Source organism: Anopheles coustani, chromosome 2 (assembly GCF_943734705.1).
Source record: "Anopheles coustani chromosome 2, idAnoCousDA_361_x.2, whole genome shotgun sequence".
NCBI lineage: Eukaryota > Metazoa > Arthropoda > Insecta > Diptera > Culicidae > Anopheles > Anopheles coustani.
Genome location: NC_071289.1, coordinates 81827463 through 81855389, shown reverse-complemented (window position 1 = coordinate 81855389; position 27927 = coordinate 81827463). Strand labels below are relative to the sequence as shown.

Sequence of the window (27927 nt, the reverse complement as noted above, 5' to 3'; positions counted from 1 at the left end):
TGGTGCAATTTTCATTCGCCTCGACCTAAAGCAAACAGGGCAAGTACATAATTTGAAAAATACACACAACACCGAAGCCGGCAAAACGAATTGAAAAAAAACGTTGAATAAAAAAAACACATATTCCAATCCACATCCGCCCCGCAGGCGGCGGCTGCGGTTGTTCGGTTTGGCTAACCTTCTACAAAGTGCAAAAATCGTGCCCGAGCGAGCGCGCGTCCGCTCCCGAAAGCGTGTTGCAAACTGGTTCTGTTTACACTAAAGGCAGCCAGCCTTCTTAACCTACCAACCCCTGGAAGCCACCGCTCGGTTGCACGTTCCGGCGGGAACGGAGATTAAAGTGTGGCGCGCCGTGCGGTTAAATATCGCTCTCATAACAAACCGTTAACGACTTCGCGATAAAGTAGCCGAGTGTAGCGCCCTGGTGGAGCTCCGGGCCAGCCGACAGCGTGTTGGGGTGTGCTGCCCCTAGGAACGCTCTTCCTGCTCCGATTTTTTTTTCGTGCAAAATCGGCCGTCCATTGATTAATTCAGTTGGCAGAAGAAGAAAACAAAGATCCGCGAGCGAAAAGAGTGCCGCATGTGAACCGGTTGTGTTTGTGTGTGTCCAACTGAAGCCCCAAGGAAAAGGGTCTTTACTTAAAACTTTAACCATCAACCAGTGGACAAGGTGGCTGAGAGAAACGGTAGGGTCGATCCTGCCTGGAGAGCCCGAGGAGGAAAAGCATTTCGTTGGAGTTACCGTGACTATCGCGTATGAAACAGAAGCAAAGAGGGCTTGTAGAACCTAGACAAAACAAAAGGTAACTGGGGTGTTAATCCTTCAGCTTTCACTAACTTAGCAATCAAATCAAATGAGTCACACTTTTCCGAAACGATCTTATAGCACAAGGATCGTATATAAACATGGATAGTATGATTTTGGGGGTCCGCGACAGCCGAGCGGTAGCGCCGGTTAGAAAATCGGCCCATGAGCGCCGGGGCTCACCACCTCGACGGCGTGGGTTCGAATCCCAACCGAGATCGGACCCTCCCCTGTACGAGAGGACTGACTATCCTCTCAACAACAGGGTACAACAGGGAAACAAGTCTCGTAAGCCCTTAACGGGCAGGCATGACCAAGCGGCCGTTACGCCAAGAAGAAGTATGATTTTGGGAAGGGATCTAGCGCTTCATATGAAAGCTCATAAACATACAATTTATTTGTCAGAAAGAACGGACCAATACAATACTATTTTTATTAGACTTATTTATGCTACACATGCCTAATGCTTATTTTGTTATTTTGGATAAATGGCCATACTTTGCAACAATGTTAAACCACCTTACGTTTGTCCCCTTGGACTGGTGTCAGGGCTTTGTTGCACGATATTTTATCGAACGTCAGGTTCGCAATTTCTGGTATTTTTTAAATTTTAAGAAAATTAAAATAATTTTATTATTTTTTCTATAGGAAAGCCTCAATTCCGGGTCAATAAAATTCAATGTTTTTGACAGATAACAAACATCCGATAAAAACATGCGATTTTGATTTCATCGTACAATAAAATCGGACGGTCGACTTCATCTGTCAAATCCCATACATTTTCAGGCAAAAAGGCAGACAAAACTCAAAAACCAAAAAGGAAAAAATGGAAAAAAACAACAAGCAACATAAACGGAAGAAATGCGACATTTAAAACAACCTTATGATGGCACTAATACAAGTCACAAAACAAGAAATGAAAAATGTGTGTCGAAAAAACACCCCAACAAGCAGCAACTAAAATCCGAATGAAAAACCAAAATTCACTTGCATTTGGCAGACGCTTGGAAATGCATAACGATGCAAAGGGAACCATCTTCGCTGTTTCTTGGAAGTTTGCGGCGAAACGCACTGAGGAAGCGATCATGTGTGAGATCACATAGAGATATTAACGCACCAACGAGTCTCAAACCGAGCGCACCCGCGCTCGACCGAGTGTTTGTGTGTGTGTGTCTGTGTGATTTGGCGGGTGATCTTAATCGCGACCAAACCAACAGGACAGGAAATAAAATGCCGTACGATCGCCTCCCAACCCCACACCCCCTGCCGATGCGATTTAACCCGCCCTTCCGCCAGCGCTATCGCGAAAACCCGGTGGAGGGTAAAAGATACGACGCGGAACGGAAATGGGAAGCAACTGCGGCTGAGCGGGCTGAGCCGAGGCTGCGCCTCCCGGTTACTCGTACAGCAAATACCGACGGTGCCGTTTCGTAGTGGCTTTCCCTCGTATACCACGCCGTGCCATATTGCGGTATGCACGCATTCACATTCGATACGGGTCCGATACAGGGTGACTGCGCGATATCCGCGATCGTTTAATCGGCATCTTTGTCGTCGTAGGCGTCGTCGGTGGTGTATGAACGGCGGGGAAGACCACTAATGACAGTTGGTGGGCAAAGGTGAAATGGTTCCATATGTGAGGGATTGTGTGTGAATCCTTCCTAATGCCCTTCTATTCATGGAAGCGTATGACAACTTAATTACTTCCATGGAATTTTCAGTTCGATTGTTGCTAACTTTGTAATGATCTTGGGATGACTACTGAGTCTTAGCTTAGTCAACCGATTTCTTAAATAGTTTGCATTATGTATTCAAATGTGATCTTTATATCCTAAAGCCCCTTCTGAGGTATGTTACTTTGGGTTTTAAGGTCCATTGTCTGTACAACAGCCAAAGCTTTTCACTTTCACCGTTTTTGGGCTGCGACATTTCTGACGGATACGACAGCAAGTTATCACAAGATATTGCTCGGGGATATTCGGACCTAAGCATCGGACTGCACTAAATGCATGCTTTACTTTTACTTTCGCATCTTTGTCCACTGCCCCCTCCTCTGCATCGTGTGTCTATTGCTCGAAACAAACCAACTACTTTCGTTAGTAGTCGCACGGCGCACTAACACTATCCTAGTTGGTAGCAGTCTCCTGCCCCGTCGCTTACGCACCACCCAGAGCCAGATTGACTGGGCAGAGTTGCGGGGTGGACGTGGACGCCGGCGACGATCGTCGCTTAAATCGTGTCGATCTGACGTAACACCCTAAGCCCACTTTCATCAAACACACTACCACGCGAAGGGTGCACCCGAACGCGGCGACACCACACACGCTGTGCTCGTCATATGACGATGCACGGCCCGCTGATGATGGTGGATCGCGATGATGGCGATGATAATAGTCGACGGTCGGTGCGGGGACACATGCCGAGATCCAACAACACTCTGCACCACTCGCTGGCTCCCCGACCCGGTCGACACACTAACACACCGCCCTTACCGGTTTCGAGCGGCTCCAACTCCAAGCCACGACATCAAAAAACTTTGCGCGCAGCTTTCGGCTCTCGGCAGTGCGTTGCATACATTTTTGGAAGGTCAGAAGGGTTTTACGAGCTGCAGCCAACGGTGCAATCGTGCAAGGGGAAAAGATAAAAAATTTAACTCACACAAACATGTACATACACCCAGTGCAGCAAGAATTTTCGAGTAATCGGTGCTGGAGAAAAGGGGCACGTCTAATTGCAACAACGCGGACCAGTGGCGCAAGTTACCCTGCAGTAACCATAAACGTCCGCACCGCACACACGGAAAACCCTCCCCAAATTGATCTCCGCTGGAGATCACTTAGTTGCATCGATCTCGGACCTCGCGGAGGATGGTGAAGGAACGGGAAGCCGGTGGACGGTACCCGGCACTCGGCTGCCCCGTGGTGTCATCGCGAAAAGGACGCGCGCTAATGGCGTTGGAAAGGGTAAGGAGGAGAGGGGGTAAGAGTGTAGGGATTCGCGATGTGTTTACGTCATTCGCGCCTTTCCAGTGGATACCATGATTTTTTTTTTGCTTCTGGTTTTAATTTCTTTTTTCTCCTCCGCACCGCACCGCGATTTCGCCAAGTGGACCAGTTCTCGGAGCTGGTCTCCGTAAGTGTTGGAATGGTGGTCACATTCTTTTTCAATTAAGGAGGCAACAAAATGAAGCAAGAAAAAGACAAGAAAGACGGCTTGCAGTCAACTAAGAATGATTAACAGCAGTGGCAGCAGCTCCAGCGGCAATGGCAGCCGCCACGAACATTAATACTCTGCTCGGGGAGCGCACGAGTAAGACCAAAAAAAAATATGTATACAAAATAATTATCAAGAAACTGACAAGACGCAACGTTTGGACAGATGCGTTCCTGCTACCAGCCGCCTTACGACTAAGCATAGTGCCAGTATGTGTGCGCTCGATGCCCGTTTGACGAGTTTAGCCACGGCTAAGGCTAGAGGCAGATCAGGTTTGGCTTACCTTACAGACTACACAGGCTTACTGTTAGACATATTGGCGACTCCTGCGTTAGATGATCTTCTACCCCCATCCAAGCTGACGAGAGTTGACTACATACGTGAACAAAAACTTGCCTAATTCAGCATGGTAGACGCTACAGGTTGTTGGAATTATTACAACGCAGATAAGATAGAGTAGTTGATGCTTAGTCATATGATTCAACATAATTTGTTTTTGTAATCATCTGTCTTGAATACTAAGCATTTCCAGACTATTCTGCATTCCATCAGACGTTTTCTGGATGTAACATTTTCGATCCTTCGTGTTGTGTTCGTGTTCAGAATATCTTAGACTTTCTTAGTCCCCAAAAAACCATGAGGTAATGGGATAAATTTGCGACGCTTGAATCATATCGCCCGGACCGTAAGCGTACAGATGTCACCGGAGTTGGTTTGGTGAATGATCAAAGACCAGACACTCTTGGATGAGCCAAAGTGCCAAAGCAAAAGTTGTCCACAACGTCGTGACGGACGGATGGTGTGGACTACTATATGAGGGAAAGTTCCTGAAGCGTTTCATGGAATGCTGCACGCCGTGTTCGCATTGTTGCGGTACAACACCGTGGCCACGGTGTTGCGTGCTGACAGTGACTGACAGCATTTTGTCCGCCGACCACGGCCTACCGACAGCCACAAAAATATCGAATAATTGGCCATCCCCGACAACCGCGCGGCCAAAAATACGTACTGATCCGCACAGGATGTCCCTTCTGCATTTTTCTTCTGTCAATTTCCAAGAGACTCGCGAAGAACTCTGCTTTTCGCGAAGAGTAGACGGCACAGATGTCGGTCGCCGAATGCTCTGGAGAACCCTACTACCACGGGCATTCGCCATTCCGTTGTTCTGCCTAATAATATGTTTTGCTGACTTGCTTGTTAACGTCGATGGCGGATCCCGATCCCGGGTCGCATTCCTGAGGAATGGCGAAGCCGGCCTCTTGCGCTGGCTTCGGTGACTTTATGCTTGTCGACATAAAAGTGACAGTTTGTTTTTCCGCCGAATTGGGGACAGTCGCGCCGTCGGGCCATCGCTTTGATGCTCGCCTGAGCGACAATTCGGTCAACATTCCTCGATCCTGTTGGCGCCCCTCTTGGAAAAAGGGTATGAAGATTGGCATCGGCTGAACGTTCGGCATTGTTGGCTGAACGTTTGGGTTCGTTCTTCGGCGCCAATTCTAACCAACCAAACAATGCCTCCGCAAACCCTGCTCAAGGCCAGACGCACAAACACGTGTCGGTAACCCTTGCAGCTCGAGCAAAAAAGGCCCTTCGAAAGTGAAACGCGTTACGCAGGTTCGTTCGGCACAAAGGGTTACGAGTCGTGTCTGGGTCGTAACACTAGCCGCGCTTATCCCCCGAACCCTGTGAAGACGTGCTCAAGGGAAGATTCCCGTGCTATCGGAAGCCTCCCTCCCGCTTAGCAACGGGTCCATCCTCGTGCCCGACGGAACCGCGATCTTGCGCCAAATGCGTATGTGGAGCCTTTTGCGCAATCGGTCACGGAAAGTGTTTCCGATACGGACGCCGACACGTTTCCCACCGACCGGCACTGGGCATTGATGCCTAGCGCCTAGCCGTATTATTCAATGGCGGATCGTGTCGCGCGCAGGAACATGAGCCATAGTACGCTTTATTTGTCATGTGTCACCCACACGTGTCTAATTGTTCACTTTCTCTAGAAGTCTTCTTTACAACGAGTTCGCCTCTAAAGAAAAGTGAACCTTTCCAATAAAAATTGATCATTGGACTTTTGTCATCGGTTAACCATGGTAACGCTTCTTGATCGTGAACACGTCACTATTGTTAAGCCGAGGATGTAACGCTACTCTGTTTGTTGTATGCTGCGCTTGTTTCTGTACGGTCGACCGCAGCTGGATTACCACCTGAGATTCCGATCGATCTGCGAATTTTATATCATTGATGACGTTTTACAGAGTATTTATATATTAAATGTATTATTGTTGTTTAACTTTTTCTTCAACTTCCAAACCTATCTTGACTTTTATAAATCTTAGTTGCCATTATGATATTGTTAGAAATTGTGAGGAAATATCGCTAGTATCCAAAAAACGCACTAACTTCACTCAGAATATGTCTGTGCACCTTACGGAGCAAGAACAATTTGTGTTGCACGCGTCTTCCAATGCATAAGTCATCGACAATTATTTACATTTACTACTGTGTCCAAAAAGTAAGGTGCAATTGGTGCTCAAACTGTGCGCGTCAAAGGTATTGGCTGATTGTTATTTTTTTATTGTTAATATATGTGTTTTTGATTTTTACAGCAAGTTTCATGTAAAAATATTCATCCGGATAGGAGATACGATTTATTTTGTGCGCTACTACACGTATGGCCCTCGTTTTCCTAGTTTTTTGGTCATGGCTTATTCCTGGCACGGTATTTATTCGATTGATTGATTGTTTTACAGTCTTAAGCATAGTTACAGGTCTCGTCCACAGTAATAATGCACTTCGTCTTGTCAATTTAGTCGGATAGCGTTGTTTCACCCACTTCAACGCGACGCCTTTTTTCAAAAAAATTCAACGATTTTGGTACCAGTCGAGTTCCAGGCCCAAAACCTCGTCTAAAATGGTATTTACTGATACTTTCGATAATTTAATATTATCGGTGAAGTCTCTAATAATCAATCGACGATTATTTAACATTGATACCTTAATATTTTGAACGTGAGCTTCGTCAAATGAGGAACCGTTGAGGATGATGTGGTCCATGACGCCCTTTTGGCCATAGTGGCCATGGGGGCCATTTTGGAATTCACAAAACCCCTCGCAAACATTTTTTTTTCGACATTACTGCATCACCAAAAGCTATTTCAACGAATCCGCAGCTAAAAATTAGTTACGCATACTAAATTTTAAGCAAATTCTTTGCTCCCCAAATGAGGCTAGGGACGAAAATCGAGGGTCAAACGTGTAGTAGGCCACAAAAAAAACCATATCTCCTATCCGGATGAATATTTTTACATGAAATTTTCTGGAGAAGACAAAAACACATATATTGATAATAAAAAAATAACAATCCGCCAATACCTTTAACGCGCACAGTTTGAGCACCAATTGCACCTTACTTTTTGGACACAGTAGTATGTTTAAAGTCGCTTGGCGTTCTTGGAAAAGATGTAATGCGCCCCAACCTAGTCTGCGATGACGTTTGCCGACCAGCCACACAATTTCTTATCGCGGCGCCTGTGTTGCCAAATATTAGACCAGGGATATCTGCTTCTACTCGTACTGGCTCGCGTCACAATCGCATATGAATCCGAAATGACTCCATTTTATCAAATGTTGGCTTTTTAAGCGTGACATCATGGTTGCGGCCAATTTTTAAGTATGCTGCTCGCGTGGTAGACCCCCGAAGGATGAGTCGAATCAATTTGAACAAGTTTCTAAGAATGTACGCAATAATCGCTTGGGCAGGGTGAAATTTCGCTGTGTGACACATTCGCATGTTTATTCATTGATCAATTGTTACGCTTGTGTTTGACGCTTATCGGCTCTGTTACATTCGCTTCTTTCCTACTTCATTCTATCCTTTCTACCTTTGTCAGTGAAGAAAACTAGGCAACAAATGCCCCCCTCCGGGCTATTGCCTTTCCATTGTGGAATTGCAATCGTGAAACCACTTGTGGGTTGCGATTGGGAGTAACTGTGACCCTATCGCAGATCGCCTACACCTAGTCCTTTCTCCCGCTCGGCTTATGTTTTATGCTCCGCACGCGGGTCGTGGCCGCATCGCGTTCGTGCACCCCGCCGATGCAGCGCTGTAATCAACACTTTGACATTTAAATTGTCCGCATTCCTTTCGGCACACGAATTTAAATACAATGCTCCAGCCAGCTCGGTGCCTGCACCATTCACCGGTCGGTGGCCGGCCGGGTTGGAAAGTGGCAACGCCCTCTAGGCCGTAGAGTAACGCCGTCGCAAGACGAAAACCGGCACCGCGGTGCATGGCCCGGTTCCGTTGCGTGTGGTTTTTCCCCGCAGCAGCCAACCGGGAGCCGACGCACGACGACGGCGTACGGTTGCTGCCAGCGTACCGACATAACGCAGAACTGCTCAGTATTCCGCGCCAGGGCTCGCGGTGCGTGGTGCGCGCGAAACATATATTAAAACATTAAACGAAGAAAAGGCATAAGAAAAGCACCACGCCAGAAGGAGCAGCAACGGAGAGAAAAAGTGCAGTACCCTGCGTTTGTAGGACGCATTCCTTTGCAATCTGCACCCGTGGCCCGACAAACGACGACGACAACGACGAGGTCCACCACGGCAACACCCTCGGGAACACACAGCGCGAGCCGTGCGTCGTCGGCAAGGCGAAGGTGAGCAACCGACCGCGGTGATCGAGTCCTCCGACCCAAACCTCCGCGCCGGGGCGAGGGACCACCGTCATTATTGTTGCAACCGCCCAACCACCCTACCAGCACCAGCATCCTATCCGCTGCGCCATCGCACGTCGACGTCACGTTATGAAATGCGCCATCAGAAAAGGGGTGTGTCACGGCACATGCACGCACATCTTAAACTGTCGTTGACACCGCCACCGGTCGCCGGCCGCGGATCGAACGAGCAAGAAAAGGTTCTATGCACCTCCCCGGTGGGACGGTTCCCCCCCGAACTGCCGGTTGTCCAACCGCCAACCCCTGCGAGCAGGACGAACGATGATAAAAGTGTATAATTATAAATAATTGATTTATTTATCTGCCCAACCACCTTGCGATACCGCTTGCGAACATGGGCTACTCCGATCTAGTATGGGTGTGGTGGTTTTTGTTGTTGTTGTTGTTATCTGCTCTCCATCCTGGGAATGTACGCGCATTAGCAGGAATGACGGTGCGCCTGGATATCCCTCGGGCCTCGGGAAAATCACAACTCACTTTTTCCCCAGTTGCGCCCCTCTTGGCGACTGGCCGATGCGTACAAGTGACGAACTGGAAGTCACGGCGAGTCTCCACAGGAGTCCACCCTAATGAATGGACCAGTTTGCGGCCCGATCCGCTGCCCACATCCGGTGGAAATCTCCGGAGTAAGCCTAATTACTGGGGAGGTCTGCGACGGCCGAGCGGTAGCGCCGGTTAGAAAATCGACCCATGCTCGGCGCTCACCACCTTGACGGCATGGGTTCGAGTCCCAACCGAGACCGGACCCTCACCTGTAAGGAGAGGGGACTGACTATCCAAGTACTCAAAGGGAAAAAGCCTTGTAAGCCTAATTACTGCATCCATGCAAATTCGCTTCTATTTATACCTCAGATGTATCGCGTGGTATTCTGACGTTTCTGGAAAAGTTACAGTTTAGTCATCAGAGATTCTGGCAATTCTCCCTCCCACCCGAGAACTATTCGTGCAGTTGTGGGAAATTTCCCAACCACTACGGAAAGTAATACTAACAATCAGTAAGTGATCTCTTTAGTCGATCGGTGATACACTCCTAGTAGTCTAAGCGTGGGGTAAAAACGCTGTCATGAATGAAACAGAACCGGACCGATTATCACATCAGGTCACGTAAATGCACTGCTGCTGCATTCTTGATGCACTAGTAATATGGTTGAGTTGTTTATTTTACTCCCCCCAGTTAATTACGTCCTAAACTGATTTTCTATAAACGGTGCCGACAACTCTATGATTCATTTGGGTGGAATTTTCAGAACCAATTTTCAATGCGTTCGGGCGAAAATCCCCCCTTCCTCCCACGGCTATTGACGCTTGTATTTCGCTAACGTAAGTGAAGCTATTTTCGAAAAATATTACTTACTCAGTTATGGATAGTCCATGGTATCTAGGTCACTCTGTCTATAATTTTGCTACCCGTCTAAAGTTGAAGTTGAAGGAAAATATCCTTTCCTTTCTTTTTCCCCAAAACAAGAGAGAAGGATCGGATAGTTTAATGGAAACAAGACGCTCCATGGATGGATGATGGATGGACATGGTAGTCCGTTTGGTTGCAAATCGAACGATTTCCCTCGAGGATGGAAAACGCCTACACGCCCGGCTATATAGTCCTACGCGCGCCCGAATGTCTAGGCTGAGAGCTAGGAGCTGTTTGGAGTTTCCATCAAATCGGAACGTGCACACGCGCTCGGGACGGGTTGGTAGCTGCTGCGGCACCACCACCACCACCACCACCACGTGCACACGCACACACGCGGATCACGCGGGGCCACGATGACGAGGGGGAGCGGATGATGATTGGATTAAGATCACCGATCGATCGACGCGATCGACTAGTCTTGTCCGAGACGGCGATCAACGAACATATAACCACCGACCGAAACCCGAACCAATCGAAAGGCAATTCCCACCCGTGTCCGCGAACGTCGAACGAGTTGAGTGTGAACGCGCGAGATTGAAGCGTGAACATAGGCAGAATAAGCGAATTGTTGGCCACTAGAAGGGGCCAGTGAAAGCGAGCTTTTGGCTTTTTCCAGGAGCTCTAGGAGCGATTGTTCAATTTGGTGCAGCGTGTGCGTGCGAGGAAAATTCGGCAACAAAATCTATTGCGTAGTAGGGGTAACACACCCACCTTGTCACGTGATACAGTGAAAAGTCCTGCAGTTGCAGTTGTCCTGTCGGTTAAGCAGGCACCAGAGTGTATTTGAACACAAGTAGTGGTGCGATAGAGCGACTAAGTAGGCTTGTGCCTGTCGGAAGGAGTGAGAGTCTAGAAGTTTTGACGCCCCTTTTCCTCGTTTGTCAATCAAAGTAAGTGCTACTTGGTGTCCTGTGTGGCGAGCAGAGGAATTTAAGTAATTTCTTTACATCATGCGGGAATAAGCGTCCACCTTTCCCCCCGAAGAAAGCGAAGAAAGCAGCCACATCATCCGCATCATCATCGTCATCACCATCCACTCACTGAACGCTCGCTAGGGCTAGGACTAAAATGACTGCTCGAAAGACTGCTGCCAAACTCGAACAGGTGTTACCGTACGGTCGTTTCGGTGCCTGGCAAACCGTCTCTGCTCTCTGGGCCGCAGCCGCTCAGCCTGCTCTGGTCGCCTAGCGAGCGAGGAATCTCGGTGCGATCGTGTCGCGGCGACGATGTGGACGTGCACGGGATGACAGTTTGCGAAATCGCTCCCGTCGGTCGCGGATCAGTATGCGGCGCACAAGCACGCACGTCGGTCCGAAAGTCCTCGGTTCGTCAAGAAAAAAAAAAGCGCAATATTTACCCGTCGGCAGCACCGCCGCCACCGGAGGATTCACGCCACAGTGGATTGGATCGCGCGATAACGCGTCAACGAAATGCTGATGAAATGTCCGCGCGATCAACTGCGAACATAAATGTAAATCGGTGAGGTTTTACCTCCAGTCCGCTCCTCCTCCACGCTGGCGTTCGCTCGACGACCACTTCGACCGGATTCGAGGAGACAGTGCGGTGCCGAACCCCTTGGGACTGCACTCTCTCCGTTCTCTTTCTTTCTCCTTATCGCGTGCTCGTGCCCTGTCCCTTTCCGTTCGGTGGGCCTTCATGTGCCGACGTCGATCGCCGACGACGATCAAGCGTTGCCCCGGGTAACAGCGCGGCAATAGCTGCATACTTACGGTGTAAGTGGGTTGGAAGGACATGGCGCGCTGCTTTGCTGACCAAAACGTGCACTGAAAACACAAAACGGATTAACATTCGTATTTACATTTTTATTTAGTTATATATAAATACGCCGAGGCGGGTGGTAAAAAGGAAACGGAATCGGTGCGGAGGCAGCAGGCCAACATGCGGTCGACTCTCTACCTACCCCTTTCCGGTGTCTACCAAAGCCACCCCGCGGCGTGGCTGCTCTATTTAATGTTCAGCAAAAATAAACGATACAAAATGTACACCTCGTTCACGCTTTGCAGACCGTGTACAACCACCACCCGTTCATTACGGTGGCCAGACTTGGAGTAGTTTGTCACACTAGTGTTGGTTCACATTTGATTTGGTGGAGGGTTGTTTTTTTTCACTCTGTAGTATTTTTATTCATTTCTGGTTGCGGTTTACTCCAACCTGGTACCATACTGTCTGTCACGATTGGATCGGTGTCTGCTCGTACAGCTGCGTGCATCGCCGTTAAGCCCGCGGTCGAGTAGCATGAGCTCGTTGGATGGTTGGTTGGGACGATAGCATCGGTTAAATGTTAATTTCATCTTCCGAGCGGGCCGTTATCGATCAAAATTAAAGAGCAAACTTTATTTTATTCAAAAATACCCAATTTTATCCGTACGCAAAATTCATTCTAAAGTCGAATGCTAGAAATTTCCAAAGCTTTGTGTTACAAAGGAATAATCAAGAGATTGTTATTCAACAACCATGGAAACTGGCCAATGGAACGTGTTCAGGCCAGATGTAAATTATTTGCGCCTCAGTCATCGTGTGTACGTTGGGTGTACATAGGAATTAAGCTCTGACTAATGCTAATTGTTTTATTTATCATTCCATCGTTTAGTATAACGATCAAAACAACTAATAACGATTAGCACAACGGTTAATCAAAGCAGACCGGGGCGGCGAAGCTCGTAACGCTCCTAATGGGCTATGCCATTAGAAAAAGTTACGTAGCGATCACGCGTCTTGCCACCCCTCTCCCGCTATCTGCCACCCCGGCTGGATGTGCATACCTTGGAAGGTGGTGGTGGAAGACGGCAGTCGGGAGAAGGACGAAAAATGAAATTCCATTCGCCAAACGCTCCTCACACGGCCCACATGCGCGTGAATGCTATATATGCCCATCATCCCAGTGCCTCACACTATCATACCGGATCCATTTCTTCGATTCGGCAGATCCGTCCGTCTGTCCACCCAATCGCACGCCGCCCTCCCCAATGGGTTTATATAAACAATTCAGCGGAGTATTTACCAAAAACAGTAAACAAACACTCGCCTCACTTGATCCTCCACCGTCCAAGTACGCCGATAATGAATCACGAAGCTGTTTGTCGATCGTCAATTTGTTAGTATGAATGTACCGAACAAATATTTTGCAAACAGTCGCAGCCTTCAAGTCGATCATTCGTTAAGGAGGATCTCCGATTACGAAAAAAGAGCTGCAACCCATGGAGTACAGAATGCATGATTGAGCGGCCATAAGCACGTGCTGGGCAATGTGGAGAATTTGATATTTGCCGTCAAGCAAGGCGTAAAGAGTTTGGCGCAATCATGCGTTGTACACGGTCTGAATCGATCGATGAAGCCGATCCTACTGACTGACAATCTTTCCAGCAGCTATTATGCTCTGATGACCCACGTGGACTTAGACATGGATATGTTCAAGAACGAGATGGGTTGATACACTCTTCAATGAATTCCGAATTGGTTACTTCTGTTTCACGTGCGGCTATATCCTTGTATCCTTCACTGGTTCCATCTCCCACCCCATGCATGAGCTATTATTACGGACGTTAGCGGTGAGCGTCAGCTCGTTCGTTCCGTTTCGATACGTTCACCTGACGTCCATCTTTCGATCTGATCGGAAATAGTATCCACACACAAGCGTGGCTCGTACAGCGCTTTCTGGCGGCTCTCTGGTTCATCTATTTATGGCTTGCCGACAACCGATGATGGCAATGTGTAAACAATTGAGACTATTAATAGCTGGATGTGTACCGGTCTGTCTGGCTGGTGGCTGTGCAGGTATCACGGCTCCAATGGGGGCCCCCGCCGTTCGTCTTCCGATGTGCTGCTGATCTTTGCAGGATCTAGCGACACGGATGACACTGAAGCTATGAATGCTTTTATGAATGTTTTTGCGTGTGCCAGTGATTGATGGGTTCTAATGGGCGGGTGGCTAGGGAGCGTGTGAACGGCGAGACCTTCCCAGCGACGGTCGGTTGACAGGGTTAAGGTGGGCCGCCGGTTTCCCATCCCCCCGGGTATGCCTAGGCCAATGTTTGGTTGTTTGAAGTTGTTGAAATGTTTATTCTCGCGCATCGCCTGTCCGGTAGCTTCATCGAGCTTCAATTGGGTGCCGATGCAAACTTCACCGCGCAATTGGGCGGCAAATGAAAGCGACACACACAAACACCAACCGACTCCGACTCCGGTTCACTATCAAGTTAATTGATGACATCATAGGCCTCCGCGGTGATAGTGGACGGTCTCCGAAGTGGACGAGACATTCGTAATCGAAGTCAACTTAAATCGGTCACCACTCGGGTTCGCCTTGATTCGCTGCAGTGAAACTTTCCTACCGCACCCTTCGTGTGCAGGTCTCACAAGGTCCGCGTTGGTCCGAGACCCGTCAATTTCTGGCGGTGATGGCACACCCAGTTATCCGTCAATCTTCTCCGGGTGTCGACCCTTCAGACCGTTGGGCGTGTGATTGCGGACCTGGTGGACGTTGTACCCCCGCGTTGTAGCCTGGCTGGATGCTATAAATCACAATCGACACCGCCTGCCGATTGCTCTCCGGGACATTCTTTTGCGGCCCCGAGCAATGGCCTTAATGTGGCGTCCGCTCCATGGTGGACTCCGCTTTACAACGATGTGCACCGACACATTCTAATCGACTCCAATTGAACGGCAAAGTTTCAATCTACCGCCGAGGCGAGGGGAAACAAATCAATCGATATTGTTAAAGCAGATGCATCAATTTGCCGCTAGGTTAGCGACGAGGCAAAAGTATTAGATTTTCTGAAGACGAACGATTCGTTCCAGAAGATACTAAGGAAAACCTAATACAAGGGACCGAAAGCGATATGGCTGGAGTGTAGAATTGCACTGCGCATGGAACCGGGTACAACACTGCTTCTGCACTCTCCAGTGCCATCTGTCTGCCCGTGGATGGTAAGCTAAAAATAAATCCAACCACTAAGCGTTACCACTTGTCACCGCCGGCAACTACGATCGTTATGTCTCTCTCGTACATTACTCCACTCTCTCTTTCCGTATGATCCTGCGGTGTTTCCTTGCGCCGCGTGAGTTCGCTGGTCGGTTGATTTTATAGCAAAATAATTGGTTTCCAATTACAAGGAAAAGGAAGCGCCGATAATCCACCGGTTGGAGTTTCCAAAGGAAGAAGGCCCATGCTCCGGTCGCGATAGCGACTGGGAGACATTCGGTTTTTTTTACATTCTCTGCGACGTCTTTATGTCATCACTACCTTTGCGTAAGCATTAACGGTTTATGGTTATTGGCAATTGGTGCGCGCTACATTGGAGACCATCCTTCACATCTCACAGCTACGGGTGGTCCATCCAGAAGCTTGATGAGCAAAAGAAGTAAGTTGTGGCGATGTACAGCTAATGCCTCTCGAAATAATATTTGTTCACTCCGCGTTCGGTCCCATTATCTGAAGTTTGCACAGCGTTCCAATGCGCCTAGTACAGCATCTGTTAGCAAACGCTTCTTCCATGGGCCAGTTTCAGTTATATATCTCAGGCATGCAAAGCCCTAGACGAGATGCATTTTCTGGAACTTACGCCAGGTTCGTGGCACCCATGCCCAAGCACGGAACCAATGGACGGAGGCGTTTGCCTGGGGCTTCAAACTCGTTGTGCTAAAAATAGATGTACCCTTAATGGAGTGAGGCGTCAAATGAAAAAGAAAACAGGGCCTCGCAACCGCGTAGGCCTGGCCATCATAATCTTACGGAGGGGAGCAACAAGGTGTACGTGTGTGTGTTTGAGGACCATTCGCACAAAAGGGCCACGATTAACGGTGGGCTGTAAATTGTCTTGCAGTTCTCTGTCCACCTCTGACCATTCCCTGCCGCAGCGGCGAGGCAAACCCACCGCGTCCGTTTGTGGTCAGCTTCTGTAAATTGTAGCTGTACTCCTACCTTCCATCGTACGCGACAGCTGCTAATCACCGATCGTACGCTACTTGAAAGTGAGACTTTTGCTACTGGCTCTAGCTACTTCCAAGCGGCCAGCTATTTGACCATTTCCGATTCGATCCGGCTGCGATCCGATGTGATCGACCTTGAGATGTGTATCGACCGCACCACGGCCTGTCCGCGCAAGGTAATGATAATACACTGTAAGATCGACATGAGCAGACCCTTGGCGGTGCTGCTAATACGAGTGTGATGCTCGCACGCAACACCTCCTTCACCTGATGTGTGTGTGTGTGTGTGTGTGTGTGTGAGTGTCTGTACGTGTTCTGCAGTGATTTGTGTGCTTTTGTTACCCGCTCGTGCTTCTACTTCCCGCTGCGGCCTGCTGGAGAACCGGTACCAGATGGTTTCCTTTCGAGAAAGCATTGCCACCGACTGCATTGCAGAGGTGCATGCCTGCAAACCCTCCTCCATTGAAGGTTGCCTATTGAACGCCTTTTCCCTTCGTGTGCCCGATCGCCGGGCCGCCATTCTTGTCGTCGCACTTGGAGATTGCGGCAGATCGTGCAATCGGCAGCCACGATTCTTACCCCTGGTAGCTGTTTATTTATAGTAAAAACCAGTCCGCAAGGATCACAAGGGCCATGACATGGTTCGTGGAATGCTTGACCGGAGGCGAGTGCGGCGATCCGGCTGACCTAACCTCTTTCCATTCCGTTGCCATCAAACAGCAGTGCGGTGCAGAACTGCAGACTGTTGGAATGCAAACTTTAGATGTTTCCAAATCCTATCCAAACGCTAAATGCTGCGTTGATCGAGCAAAACAAACGCTCATGTCTCAAAATGGTAGATCCATTACGGGTACCCGTGGGAAAATCTAGCTCCATAAACTCCACAAAGTACTCAACGCGCTCGCACAAACGAGCAACTAATTTCGGCCAGTTGTCTGCAGTCTTGAAAGAAGCAAAGTAGAAGCCGGGGGAAAAGTAAGCGATTCAGATATCACACATCACCTGAGCATCCGGCAACATCATCCATCCCACCACCACCACCGCCACCTGATTGACGTCAATTCTCGGCTCACGTCAATTGAGGTACACCTGACTTACGCCATCTGGCCGGCGTAGTTTCGCTGGGAAAGGAGTGGGCCTTTGTAAATACCAATTTCCGACATTACACGGTATTAATCGCATCACATTACGCTCAGTTCATTAGAAAAGGGGGTTTTGGATTTTACGCCAAAAAGATCGTCCGACATTCGATGGAAGGAATCGCTTCGTTCCGTTCAGTCAAAAATGTTAGCCTAAGTATGTAGTATTTTAATATCTCGATTACAGTTGTGTCATTCAGATTCAGATTCATGAATCTGAACGGTTCTTTGCGTTTTAGAGAATCTTTTAATTAGTGATTCATGATTCTCAAAGATTCATCAATTGATGCAAAGTTATGAGTTAAAAATGTTAAATGGAACCCCTTTTATTTTTTGGTCGCATGTACATATTTACGCCAATGAAAGAAAGATCATGGAGATTAGTGAGTGATTCATATGAATGAATCTCGCCAAAAGATTCATAAGGCTCAGTCTCGATCGTACGAGACAGTTCAGTTGAGTGAGAACGAGTGTCTTTATTAATTCTATCTCAACGGTTAACACAATGCCATACATCCTTGATCTATTAATCGGTAAGATTTGTCCTTGCATTTATGCCTTTTTTTGTTAAGAAAGACATCTTCGCGGATGCATTTGAAATCATTGTTCCAATTATAATTTCTTCCCCGACATTGCTTCTTGTGTTGTAAAAAAAGAAAATGTTTTGTCAATTTCTACCCCCAATCATCTCATTAATTCTTTACGCTTCGTAGAAGATCTTGATGGGCATTTATTTCCATACGACGGCTAATGAGTCGGGTGCATTGATGTGGCGCATCCCCACATCACGCCGTGTGGCCTTCCCATGTGGCTGATTGATGGGGAGTGGATTTTTCTAGCGAAAAGAACCGACCGGCGCGGGTTAACCTTATCCATTTCCTATTCGCAAACCGTGTGGCGCGCATTTTATTTCCATCGCACGCATACAAAAAAGTGTTCCACCGGATCAGGGTAAAAAATTAAATAAGAAAAAAAAACTTCGGCAATCGAATCGATCACGTGCGATGGTGAAAGATCAAGGACTACCGGAATCGGCAAATTGCGTTGCGCAGCGAGTTAACGGTCTCCACCTTGTTTTAGTATCTTTTTTTTGTCGTTTAGGGGATATTTGTTGATTACGTTTTTGCTTTCGATTGGTTCACTAACCTACCGAAAAAAAAAGGAAAAAACGTTTGGCTGTCAAGGGCGGGCGAATGCGTGAGCCCCCGGAAGTAGTACTATGCGCGCGCGCTACCGGCATCCAAATCCACCAACACCACCAACACTGCCTCGAGTGGGTCCATTTGGTAGGAAAACTGAAAACTCCACCGGTACCGCGATCGGCGATCCTTTGAGACCGATGAATAACGGTGTCATGGGTGGGTGATTAATGTGAGATCGGTTTATTTATTGCCACCAATAGCAAGATGTGACACCGGCGTGCCCGCATGTATGTTTGTGTGTGTGTGTGTGTATGTTGTGTCTGTGGCCGCGTGCTCGGCAAGATCAAAGCGAGACTGTTTTTTTTTTTCATGATCCACGCACGCGATCTGTGTCGTGCGTCGTCTGAGTCGCAAGGTGATGCTATGAAGTCTTTTCTCTCTCTCTCTACCTCTCTCTGTCTATATCTTTTGCTCCTTTTTCCTGCACCCTTTTACGCAGCCGGTGAATATCAGGATGCGTGGGTTTGCGTGTGTCGTTTAGATTAAATAATTAAGTAAACATTAAATCCCTCCACCTTTCCCTAGTTCATTTCCTTTCTCTCTCTCTCCCTCTTTCATCCTGTAAACGTTCCAAGAAACGCGTGCTTCGTACCCTGCCGTTTTATGACCCATCCTTTGGATTCTCCCCGGGCAAGGGAGGGTTTTGGAAAGCGAGTAGGGTAGGTTTTTATGAATGAGTCTACAGCTCACCGGACACTATGTGGATGATTTATGTGTGGATGATTGTGTAGCGGTGGTGATGGCCTCTCGGGCAGACAGATTCGTACCGTACACACCACTATCGTCATCAACATCATCATCATCGGTGTTGCTGGCGACCCGTTACATTTCGATTCGTTTCGTGGCATAAGCTGTCGTTAATTTCCATAAATCCACCGTGGGAGCTACCCGGAGAAGGAGGAAATAAAAAAAAACAACCCATACCGCTTCGGGAACACCTGCAACGGCCGAACCTCACGTTCTAGTCCACGTTTTGCTAATACAGATGTCGGAAAAGTTGTTTACGACGGCTGGGTGACTTGCGAGGCGATAGGGTTTTTTAGCCGTAAGGCACGGAAAACGACGGGAAATAAATCGAAGAACAAGCGAACCGCGAGCCGGTTCATTTAGAATTCGGCGAACAAAACAAAACCAAACTGGTAGCGTCCGCAAAGCACCCACTTTGTAAGGATTAACTTTGCGTTGGAAAAAAAGGCAGGGGTGGGCAACTCAAACCAAGCTTCAGAAATCTTTCGATCAGGCGCACAAGAAATAATATTCAAAGCATAAAGCGTAGTTAAGTTTTTTGATACAAGTTTACATTATTACTAGATTAACTAGTAAGCATGTTTTCATTCACACTCAATCACAGTTATATTTACGCAATTTCGTCAATAAATTCGATTCATTTTTTACAAATTAACTTTCTTGTAACAGTCCTATAATATTTTTGATAGCTACAATTTAGGGTATTTTTGGGAATATCCATGGCGTATCGAGGAAACACCACGCCAGAGGTTTGAATTTCGAGTCAGGTCGCCCGCTGATTTTACCGTCTTCCGGTCACAGTAACTTTCTTCGGAGAGAGAACATCCCCACTTTGAGATGTTGTGCTCCAAAAAAAAACTTTACGTATACATTTTTCATCTTTTACGTGACCTTTGATCTTGACGAACGAACATTTTTAATTACTTGTTGAAAACGTTTGCCAACTCCTGAAAAAAAACGAACAAAATTAAATTCAAACAAAAACTCACCGCAATCCCAATCCAAACCATGCGGTTGTGTTGAGAATTAATGAGCCCAAGACAAATCCGATTTCGCACTACAGAAAAAAAGAACAAACAGAAATCAAAATCTCACGGTGTGTGAAGTCTCTTTGTGTGACTTTCGGTTTTTATCTCCATAATATAGTATTTTTTTGTTGTTCGTGGCCCCTCTAGCGGAGTATTGGTTTGCGTTGCGGTGGGTATCACCTTTATTGCTAACGGCGTCCCATATATCAGTGCGGCTCCCCCACATTGGTGGCATTTTAAGCCGATTTTATAATATCTTTCCACGAACCCCCGAGCACAGCTGGACTCAACAGGTGGGAAGGAAATCCCCGATCGGGGCAAAATAGAAAAAAAAACAACAACAATCCCAAAACCGGTTAACGGCTGGTCCCTGGGGTATCAGCGATCGGGCTCGCAGAGGAAAAAAAAAGCCACTGAAAGGCACGGGCAAGCGGATAAATCAATGTATACGGGTATGACCACACCAGGCCCGCAAAACCTGATACACTTCCGTCCACTTCGGTGGGACATTCTCCGGAGGCGGTTTCTGTTTTTGTGCGCTTACATGTGCGCGCGGGTTTTATTTGTATTTTTTTTATTATCGCTTAAGAGCGCATACATAAGCGCGTCCTGCGATTTACAGCTTCATCGGGACAGAATTGCAACAGCAAAGTTTTGAAAAGGAAAAAAAACTACAAAAAGGTTGCCAATATTCACTCTGGCTTCGGTGGTGGTCCCAGGGTCTCTGTGGGAGGCGGAAACATCTGTTTCACCCTTTCTCGAGCCGACCAAAGTCATCCAATGTTCGCGTATCTTCTCTTTCGACGTTTCCACGACGAACTTGGAGAAGAGAATTGTTTTCTCATGCCCAACCGCTCGTTTGCTGTTGTTTTTTATTCATTTTCATTTTATATGGATCTTTTTATACATTTTTTTCACATCCCCGTCTCAACTTGTATCATTGAAGATTGTCCCCATAAGTCTGCGGTTTCGCTTTTTTTTTTGCTTTGCTCCGACTGCACTGGGCGAAGGCGTCGAGTGTCGGTTTCCTTTTGAAAATTCGCGTTGTCCAAATCGCCGCCGTCCCCCGTCTTATGACATTATTTATGAGTCGACCACCGGACCACCCCGTTTGGAAACCAACAGGTCGTCAGTTCTGCGTGACACGCGGCGCTTCTTCCTGTTTTGTCCACGGCAATGTTTATTTTTCCTTGCGAAGCAACGCTTCTGCGAGTGGTTAAGTAACTTTTTCCTCCTAGTGAGTTGCTTTAATAAAGCGAAAATCCCGCAGTTTGATAGAGTGATTTATTATTTAATGTTTTTTTTACGTACATGTTACGAAGTTGTTTTTTTTATTTTTCCCGCCCGTGGGTGACGGCGGCACCGAACCATTACCCGCCGATGGAGGCGCATGGTACTGCGTAGAAATCGACGTGCTAACTGCTTTCGTACATTCCGCCCAAATGAACCATGAAGTCATGAGTGTAAAAAGAAACCGGTGTGATATTCAAAAATACCTCCGCTAAACGATGATCATCGCAAACCGTCAAATAGGTGATAACTTTGAGCGTTTGCTCAAATAGTTACCACCAAACAACATCAAATGTCTTTCTCAACGTCATGTTTTACCACGCGGAATTGTTTTGCGTAAATTTGGCATCATTCGCCCCGAAACGACCCTGTAGAAGATGAATACCAATCAAAAACTGTGTGGACCCCCTTCAATCCACTCTGCGTCAGCAACATCTGGGAAAGTCCCCGGTGACGGGGTTTACCTTAAAAACTCTGAAGATACCATTTAACCTATATGTGGGAAGTGAAGAAGTGGGTTGCTAAAAAAAACCCATCAAGCAGCAAACAGTTTTACGAGACAACTTTCCAGCAAACGACCTTCGAGCCATGGACACAGTGGGTGGTTTTGTTTGAGCTTTTCATTTCGTTTCGTCTTTACTCCGCGTTGCCATTGTTGGAACGATTTACTCATCCGGTTTTTTTTTCTCCCCCGCTTTTCTGCATCCTTCTACTTCGCAGATGTGTTCCCGCAATCTAGTGATTTCGTTGGCATTGATTATCGCACTGGTACCACTGTCGACCGTAGCCTTACCTCACCACAGCATCGCCAAGCGCAGCTCCTTCTTCGACATAGAATGTAAGGGACAGTTCAACAAACAGATCTTCTACCGGTTGGATCGGATATGCGAAGACTGCTACTCGCTGTTCCGGGAGCCCCAGATTCTGTCGTTCTGCAAGTAAGTTCCAAGCTCGGCTCGGTTTCGAGCGCTAGAGCAACAGCAACAGAGCGTGCTGCAATTATCTTCGCCCCTTCCTAATAACACCATCCTGCATAATAACCTATTCCACTAACTGCATCCGAACCGGTTGGTGATGTGAAAGGTCCCGGGCGGAACGTTGTAAGCCGGAGCAGAGAAAAACTGTTGTGAATGTTGAATAAAATAGTTACGACAGTTCGTGAGCTGTTCAAAAAATTAGTTCAAACACTCTGTTATACTTAAACCTTGCATGTTACAATCTCTACAAACTGTACTAAATCATGTACTTGTATGATAGTTGCGAATCGTTCCACATAATCAATGATCTATCTGGTCCTGTATGGAAATCTCTAGAATAAATATGAGTTGCGAACACTAATTTACACTTCGCAAACATCCAGTCCTTTGATTGGCAGTAATCTTAGTTCTAGTTTGACGTTCAGAAGAAACAAACAGCATCAGATTATAATCATGCAGTGATCATGCCTTATATTTAACGGCAATTAAACCTTCGATCGGAATAATAATCTAAATATAGTTTGATGATCAGGTTTCAAGTTGCCACGCGGGCCGAGCAGATCTTATCGGACGGTCAGAGTAACGATGTTTCAAAACTTAGTACGGCAGACAGTCAGGCTCCCCGTTAGCTGCTTCGGGGCAAGTTTGTCGAATTGGTCGAGCTCGGGAGGGTAACGAAAGGTAATTCATGCGCCTTTACGGTACTTGCCCGCGATCGTTAGTTCGCTACGGTGGAGCATCGCTCGGTACGATCATAAGAAACGGGGATAGTGGTAGCATGGGCTCGTGTACCGTTGACCTCGTACGCAACATATACTGGCTAGCTGGCTGCTGGTGCTGTTGCGGAACTTGGAAAATACATACACACACACACACTCATACGATTTCGAGAAGCTGGCAGACATGATGGCGTCGATCGGTGAGACGATCGACGCTTGCAGCTTAACGCGTAATCAGATGCAATTGGATGAATCTGGTTTCGATCTTAGAACTGCCTTCGTGTAAAAACTGTCACAGCAGTTTAAAAAATAAATTCTTCAGACGTTTCATTTTTTTGGTTCAACATTTAGTACAAATAAATAATGAAAATCTTAAAAATAATCATCACTTGCACTTGGGATTGTATGAATAATTAAATTAATCCCAGTTATTTTAGCTCAAAATTTACACTCAATAAGAAAAGGTAATAAAACTGTCTTAGAGGTGTTTTACATATAAATAGTAGCACTAATGTTTTGTCCTCATTTTCGGTTTGGACTTGATGAACACTAATGTGACATAGCTCCAGTTGTTTCTTTAAAACTAAAATTATAAATAATCAATCAATAACGAAACTAATTTGCAACGAACGAGTACGTCGGCATGAATCGGGTTACTATAAACAAAACTACCATTGACTGTACTAAAACTGTCAGATGTTGCTACTGTTGCATACATTCAGGTGCATATAACGATTATGGCAACATTGAAAATCGATATTGAATATCCGTCGCATACAAAATACGTTAACAATGTTCCCTATGTACAAAATGTTTTTTCAGTTTAACTTTGGTAAAATTGTTTGATTTGCTTAAACTTTCTCATAAAACAAATTATATAAAATGATATCTAGGAACAATACCTTGTGTAATTACTTTCTAGAACCTTCTATTTCTGACATAATGGCATGGAGCACTTACTACTTACAAAACTACTAACAGTGGATGGCTAACCAACGCATCACACCAGCAGTCCCGATATCTAAACCATAACGGTTGGCGCCGTGCGTTTCTCTCGTCTTCGCAGGAAGCAGTGTTTCACGACAGATTACTTCAAAGGGTGCATAGACGCGTTACAGCTGACGGATGAGATCGAAAAGTTCAAACCACTGATCAAGGTACTGAACGGTGCTGATCCGAACACGTTATAAAACCGCCGTACACTGCGAGGGTCCCGTGGCAGCCGACCTTCCTCCTAGACTTCCAGCGCTCGGCCATAAAGATTTCGGGATGCGAAACCGCGCCACGCCACGATGCCAATGCAGGAGAACTGTGTGGAGCGCTGGAACAGGTCGCTGGGCCCAGCTGCTATCGGACAGACGTAGAGCCGAATCATTGAGAATTTCCCAGTATCAGGATGTTGGAGTGAACCCCTTAATTTCCGCTCCGGCAGAAAGGACGAAGGAGGAGTACCAGTGGAACGATTGACGATCAGCACCAGTACCAAATATGTACCAACGACACCTACACCGTTTATTTATGTTTTATGCATTTGAGTTCTCTTGACTTAATGGTACGTTTTATTTGTATTTTACTTATTTTGTTTCACATTTTGAGCACTTCTACGTTTTTGGTTTTGTATTTTGGCATTTTTATACAAATTTTCTGTTCAGACTGAAAAATTTAAAACAAAAATCTACGTGTATTTTTAACTGAAAAAGGTTCATTTTTTACCGTCGCCGATCAAAGCCAGTGGGATACATGTTTTGCATCAGTCGGAAGAACAAGATATTTTTGAAACGAAACTCGTTGCAATTGCTTTTTGAGACATAAGTTATCATGTGTTTATTTCCACCTGCCTTACAAATGCACTTTCTTTTCTTCCCTTTCCTACCATCACAGGGAGGGCTGTTTCGGAACGGATTACTTCCTGGCGTGCGTCGAGGCGCTGTTTCTCGAGGAGGAGAAGGAAAAGTTCATGAAATGGCGCGAGATGCTGGGTAAGAAGTAAGCAGGAGCGCCGTTCACTACTGCAATGGTTGCACGCCGGTGAAGCGGCAGTGGATTGATGTGTGTGGAACTTTTTGCTTCTTGTTTGTGAAAAAACGAAACATATAAAAAACCTCACATAAAATATGGCCATCTCCTGACTCTTCGCTCTCTACGCGGGTTTTTGGTGTCGACGAAGGACGACGTCAACGAACGAATGCTAAACCTACAACCGAATATCATCCGAAAAGGAACTAAGTTGCATCCGATCAGTACCAGAGAGGCACTATCAATGCTTTAGGTATTGCTCTGTAAAGTAGACTCTGCAGGTTTACATACTTGTAGGCATATATACATATATTTTTAAATTTGCCATTATGTTTTAAGAGGGAAATTTGATTATTTTTTCATTTAATTTGAAAAAATGAAGGATGAAACAGAATTCAATGATTGATGGAAACAAAATGTGTACATAATTATGTTGCCTCAAAACCTACGAGTAAAGTGCTAGTTAAAAGATTACGGTAATGCGCGTGCAAATGAATGTATGTATGGTACAAGAATGGAAAAGGTATATAAAGAGAGAGAAAGTAAGAAAGAGAGAGAAATAGAGAGAGAGAGATAGAGAGAGAGACTAGGATGTGTCGAGTGTTGAAGGATAAGTAAGAAGAATGACTAAAAATGGTATTTATTTTAACTTTTAACGCAAGGAATAAGAAGAATCTATAATTTTATTTTACACCTACGACAAAGTACATCGAAAAACGACAAAATACATATAATAAAGTAAAACCGTTTAAAGTTCGAACATGGTTAAGTGAGCAGATTTAACTTATTTAGTTTTTCAGTGCCCCGCTTTTAAGGATGCGCAAGCGTAAAACAATGCTGTGACGAACTACTACTGAACGAAGGTCGAGATCCGGAAGGACGTGCGTGAAGCTTAAGGGACACAGTCAGCTCAGGCAATCGGAAGGAAGAAGGACAGCATAGGGAACGTAGGGGTGAGGTTGGTGCTAAGAGTGGTAATCTGGAGAAGGGAAGGTCATGTCATCCACCCCGATTGGTCTCCTTTCGAACACCCACGTCTGAAGCCCGTTGGAGGTAAACGAACGATCGGGAACTGAATGTTATATAGACGAGTTTAATGTAATGTTGGCCACATGTCCGGAAAGGCAGCTTACGCTTCCACGTTTCTTTCTTTGTTTAATGCTCGAGCGAACCCGTTTTCCTTTACTAGCAAAAGCCAAGCTTCTGTTAAAGCAAAACCAGTAACCTTTACCCGCTAGAAGTGATCGCATCCTATGTAAAATGTGTATTTATATTTTTTAATTTCAAACGAATGGAGGTAAAACTGAATAATGAATGAAAAAGAGAAATATATATTCTGTTTTGAAATCTAGTCCAGAAAGCAAGAACACATAAGCAAACATAAACACACACACACACACACATACACCCAACGGTTAGTTAATTTGTAATGATATGTAACGGAGCGGTAACGGTGGGTGAAGCGATCGTGCTGATTAGATCACCACCGGAAAAGGATGAGAGTGAAAGTATAAAAAGAAGAAGAAAAAAAAACGAAAACAATTAAAAAACTACGTATGTGACCATAGTTTCCAGGCTAAGCTCGATCCACAAGTACCATGTGCCAAGTAACGGAATTAATCAAAGATTATGTTATAACACATGTTTTCCGCTTCCGGAACCACCAATATTTGCAGACGGATTACGGAGGTCCCTTTACGAGCCCTCGTACTCGCCCTTCAAAACGACACATTAGTCTGATTTTCTGGCGAAGTTTATTTTTCACGTACGAGCATTGAGCGGAAAAGCACAAAAAGGAAATCATTTGCGACATTCCTTGTTAGACAGTATTTTTTCTACTCCCCCCCCCCCCCCCCCCCCCTACGCAAACACACAAACATCATGTTAAGGCAATAAATTTGGTTACGCTAAGCTTTATAGTTTATGTTTTAGTTTTTTACGTTCGTTTTTACCGCCTTAATAATCTATTGAGTTGCAAAATAAAACGCTACCGTCTGTTGCTGATACGCAAAATGGCTTAAGCAATTTAATCGTTTCATCACTTATTATTTCTTTAATTTTCAATTCTACCTTCCCACCCTGTGCCCCTTGTGTCCCATCCCATTTAAGTTATTTTGTAGTGAAGGCAGTGTATTACACAAAAATGAATAAAAATTGAAAACAACATGAAAACAACCGACTACAATGCCGGCAGTTTATGTGTGAAACCCGTATCTAAAAGATACCCCAAACCTAGCAAGCGGTAGGAAAAAAGCAAAGCCACGCCAGATGAACCAGTTGAATAGTAGTACACACTTCTAGAGGAGCACAATTCTTCGTATGATTGTACAAGTCCGGAGCAGCAGATCGCAGCTTGTGGTAAGGGAGTTTAAAGCGAGCGAGCAAACACAGAAAATAATGCAAAAATAAAGCAAAAAAAAATGGTTTAATGTTAACACATTGTATCGCTCGCGCGTGCAGCTAGCCGTAGCCGTTGTAAAAGATGGAAAGAAATTTAATGTAAATTTACCGCTAATAAGCTAAAGCATCGGGTTGGAGGAAAACTGTTTGAAACGCAAAAACCTAAAAAGTCTCTCATTTAAACATGCGCTAACCAGCAAGAAAAATGATTGTGTCTAGGGCAATCCCATACATATTAAATTACCGCACAAAGGACGAAATAATAAAAAAAATAGATCGTGACGATCACGAA

General features: G+C 46.1%; 1 protein-coding gene across 1 annotated transcript; it reads left to right on the top strand.

Moving 5' to 3' along the window:
- The first annotated feature begins 669 nt into the window (after window positions 1-669).
- LOC131266390 (ion transport peptide) lies at window positions 670-27927 on the top strand. Its single transcript, XM_058268894.1, has 3 exons — window positions 670-803; window positions 22244-22461; window positions 25101-27927. Exons 2-3 carry the CDS (start codon window positions 22244-22246, stop codon window positions 25207-25209), a joined length of 327 nt encoding a protein of 108 aa, XP_058124877.1. The 5' UTR covers window positions 670-803; the 3' UTR covers window positions 25210-27927.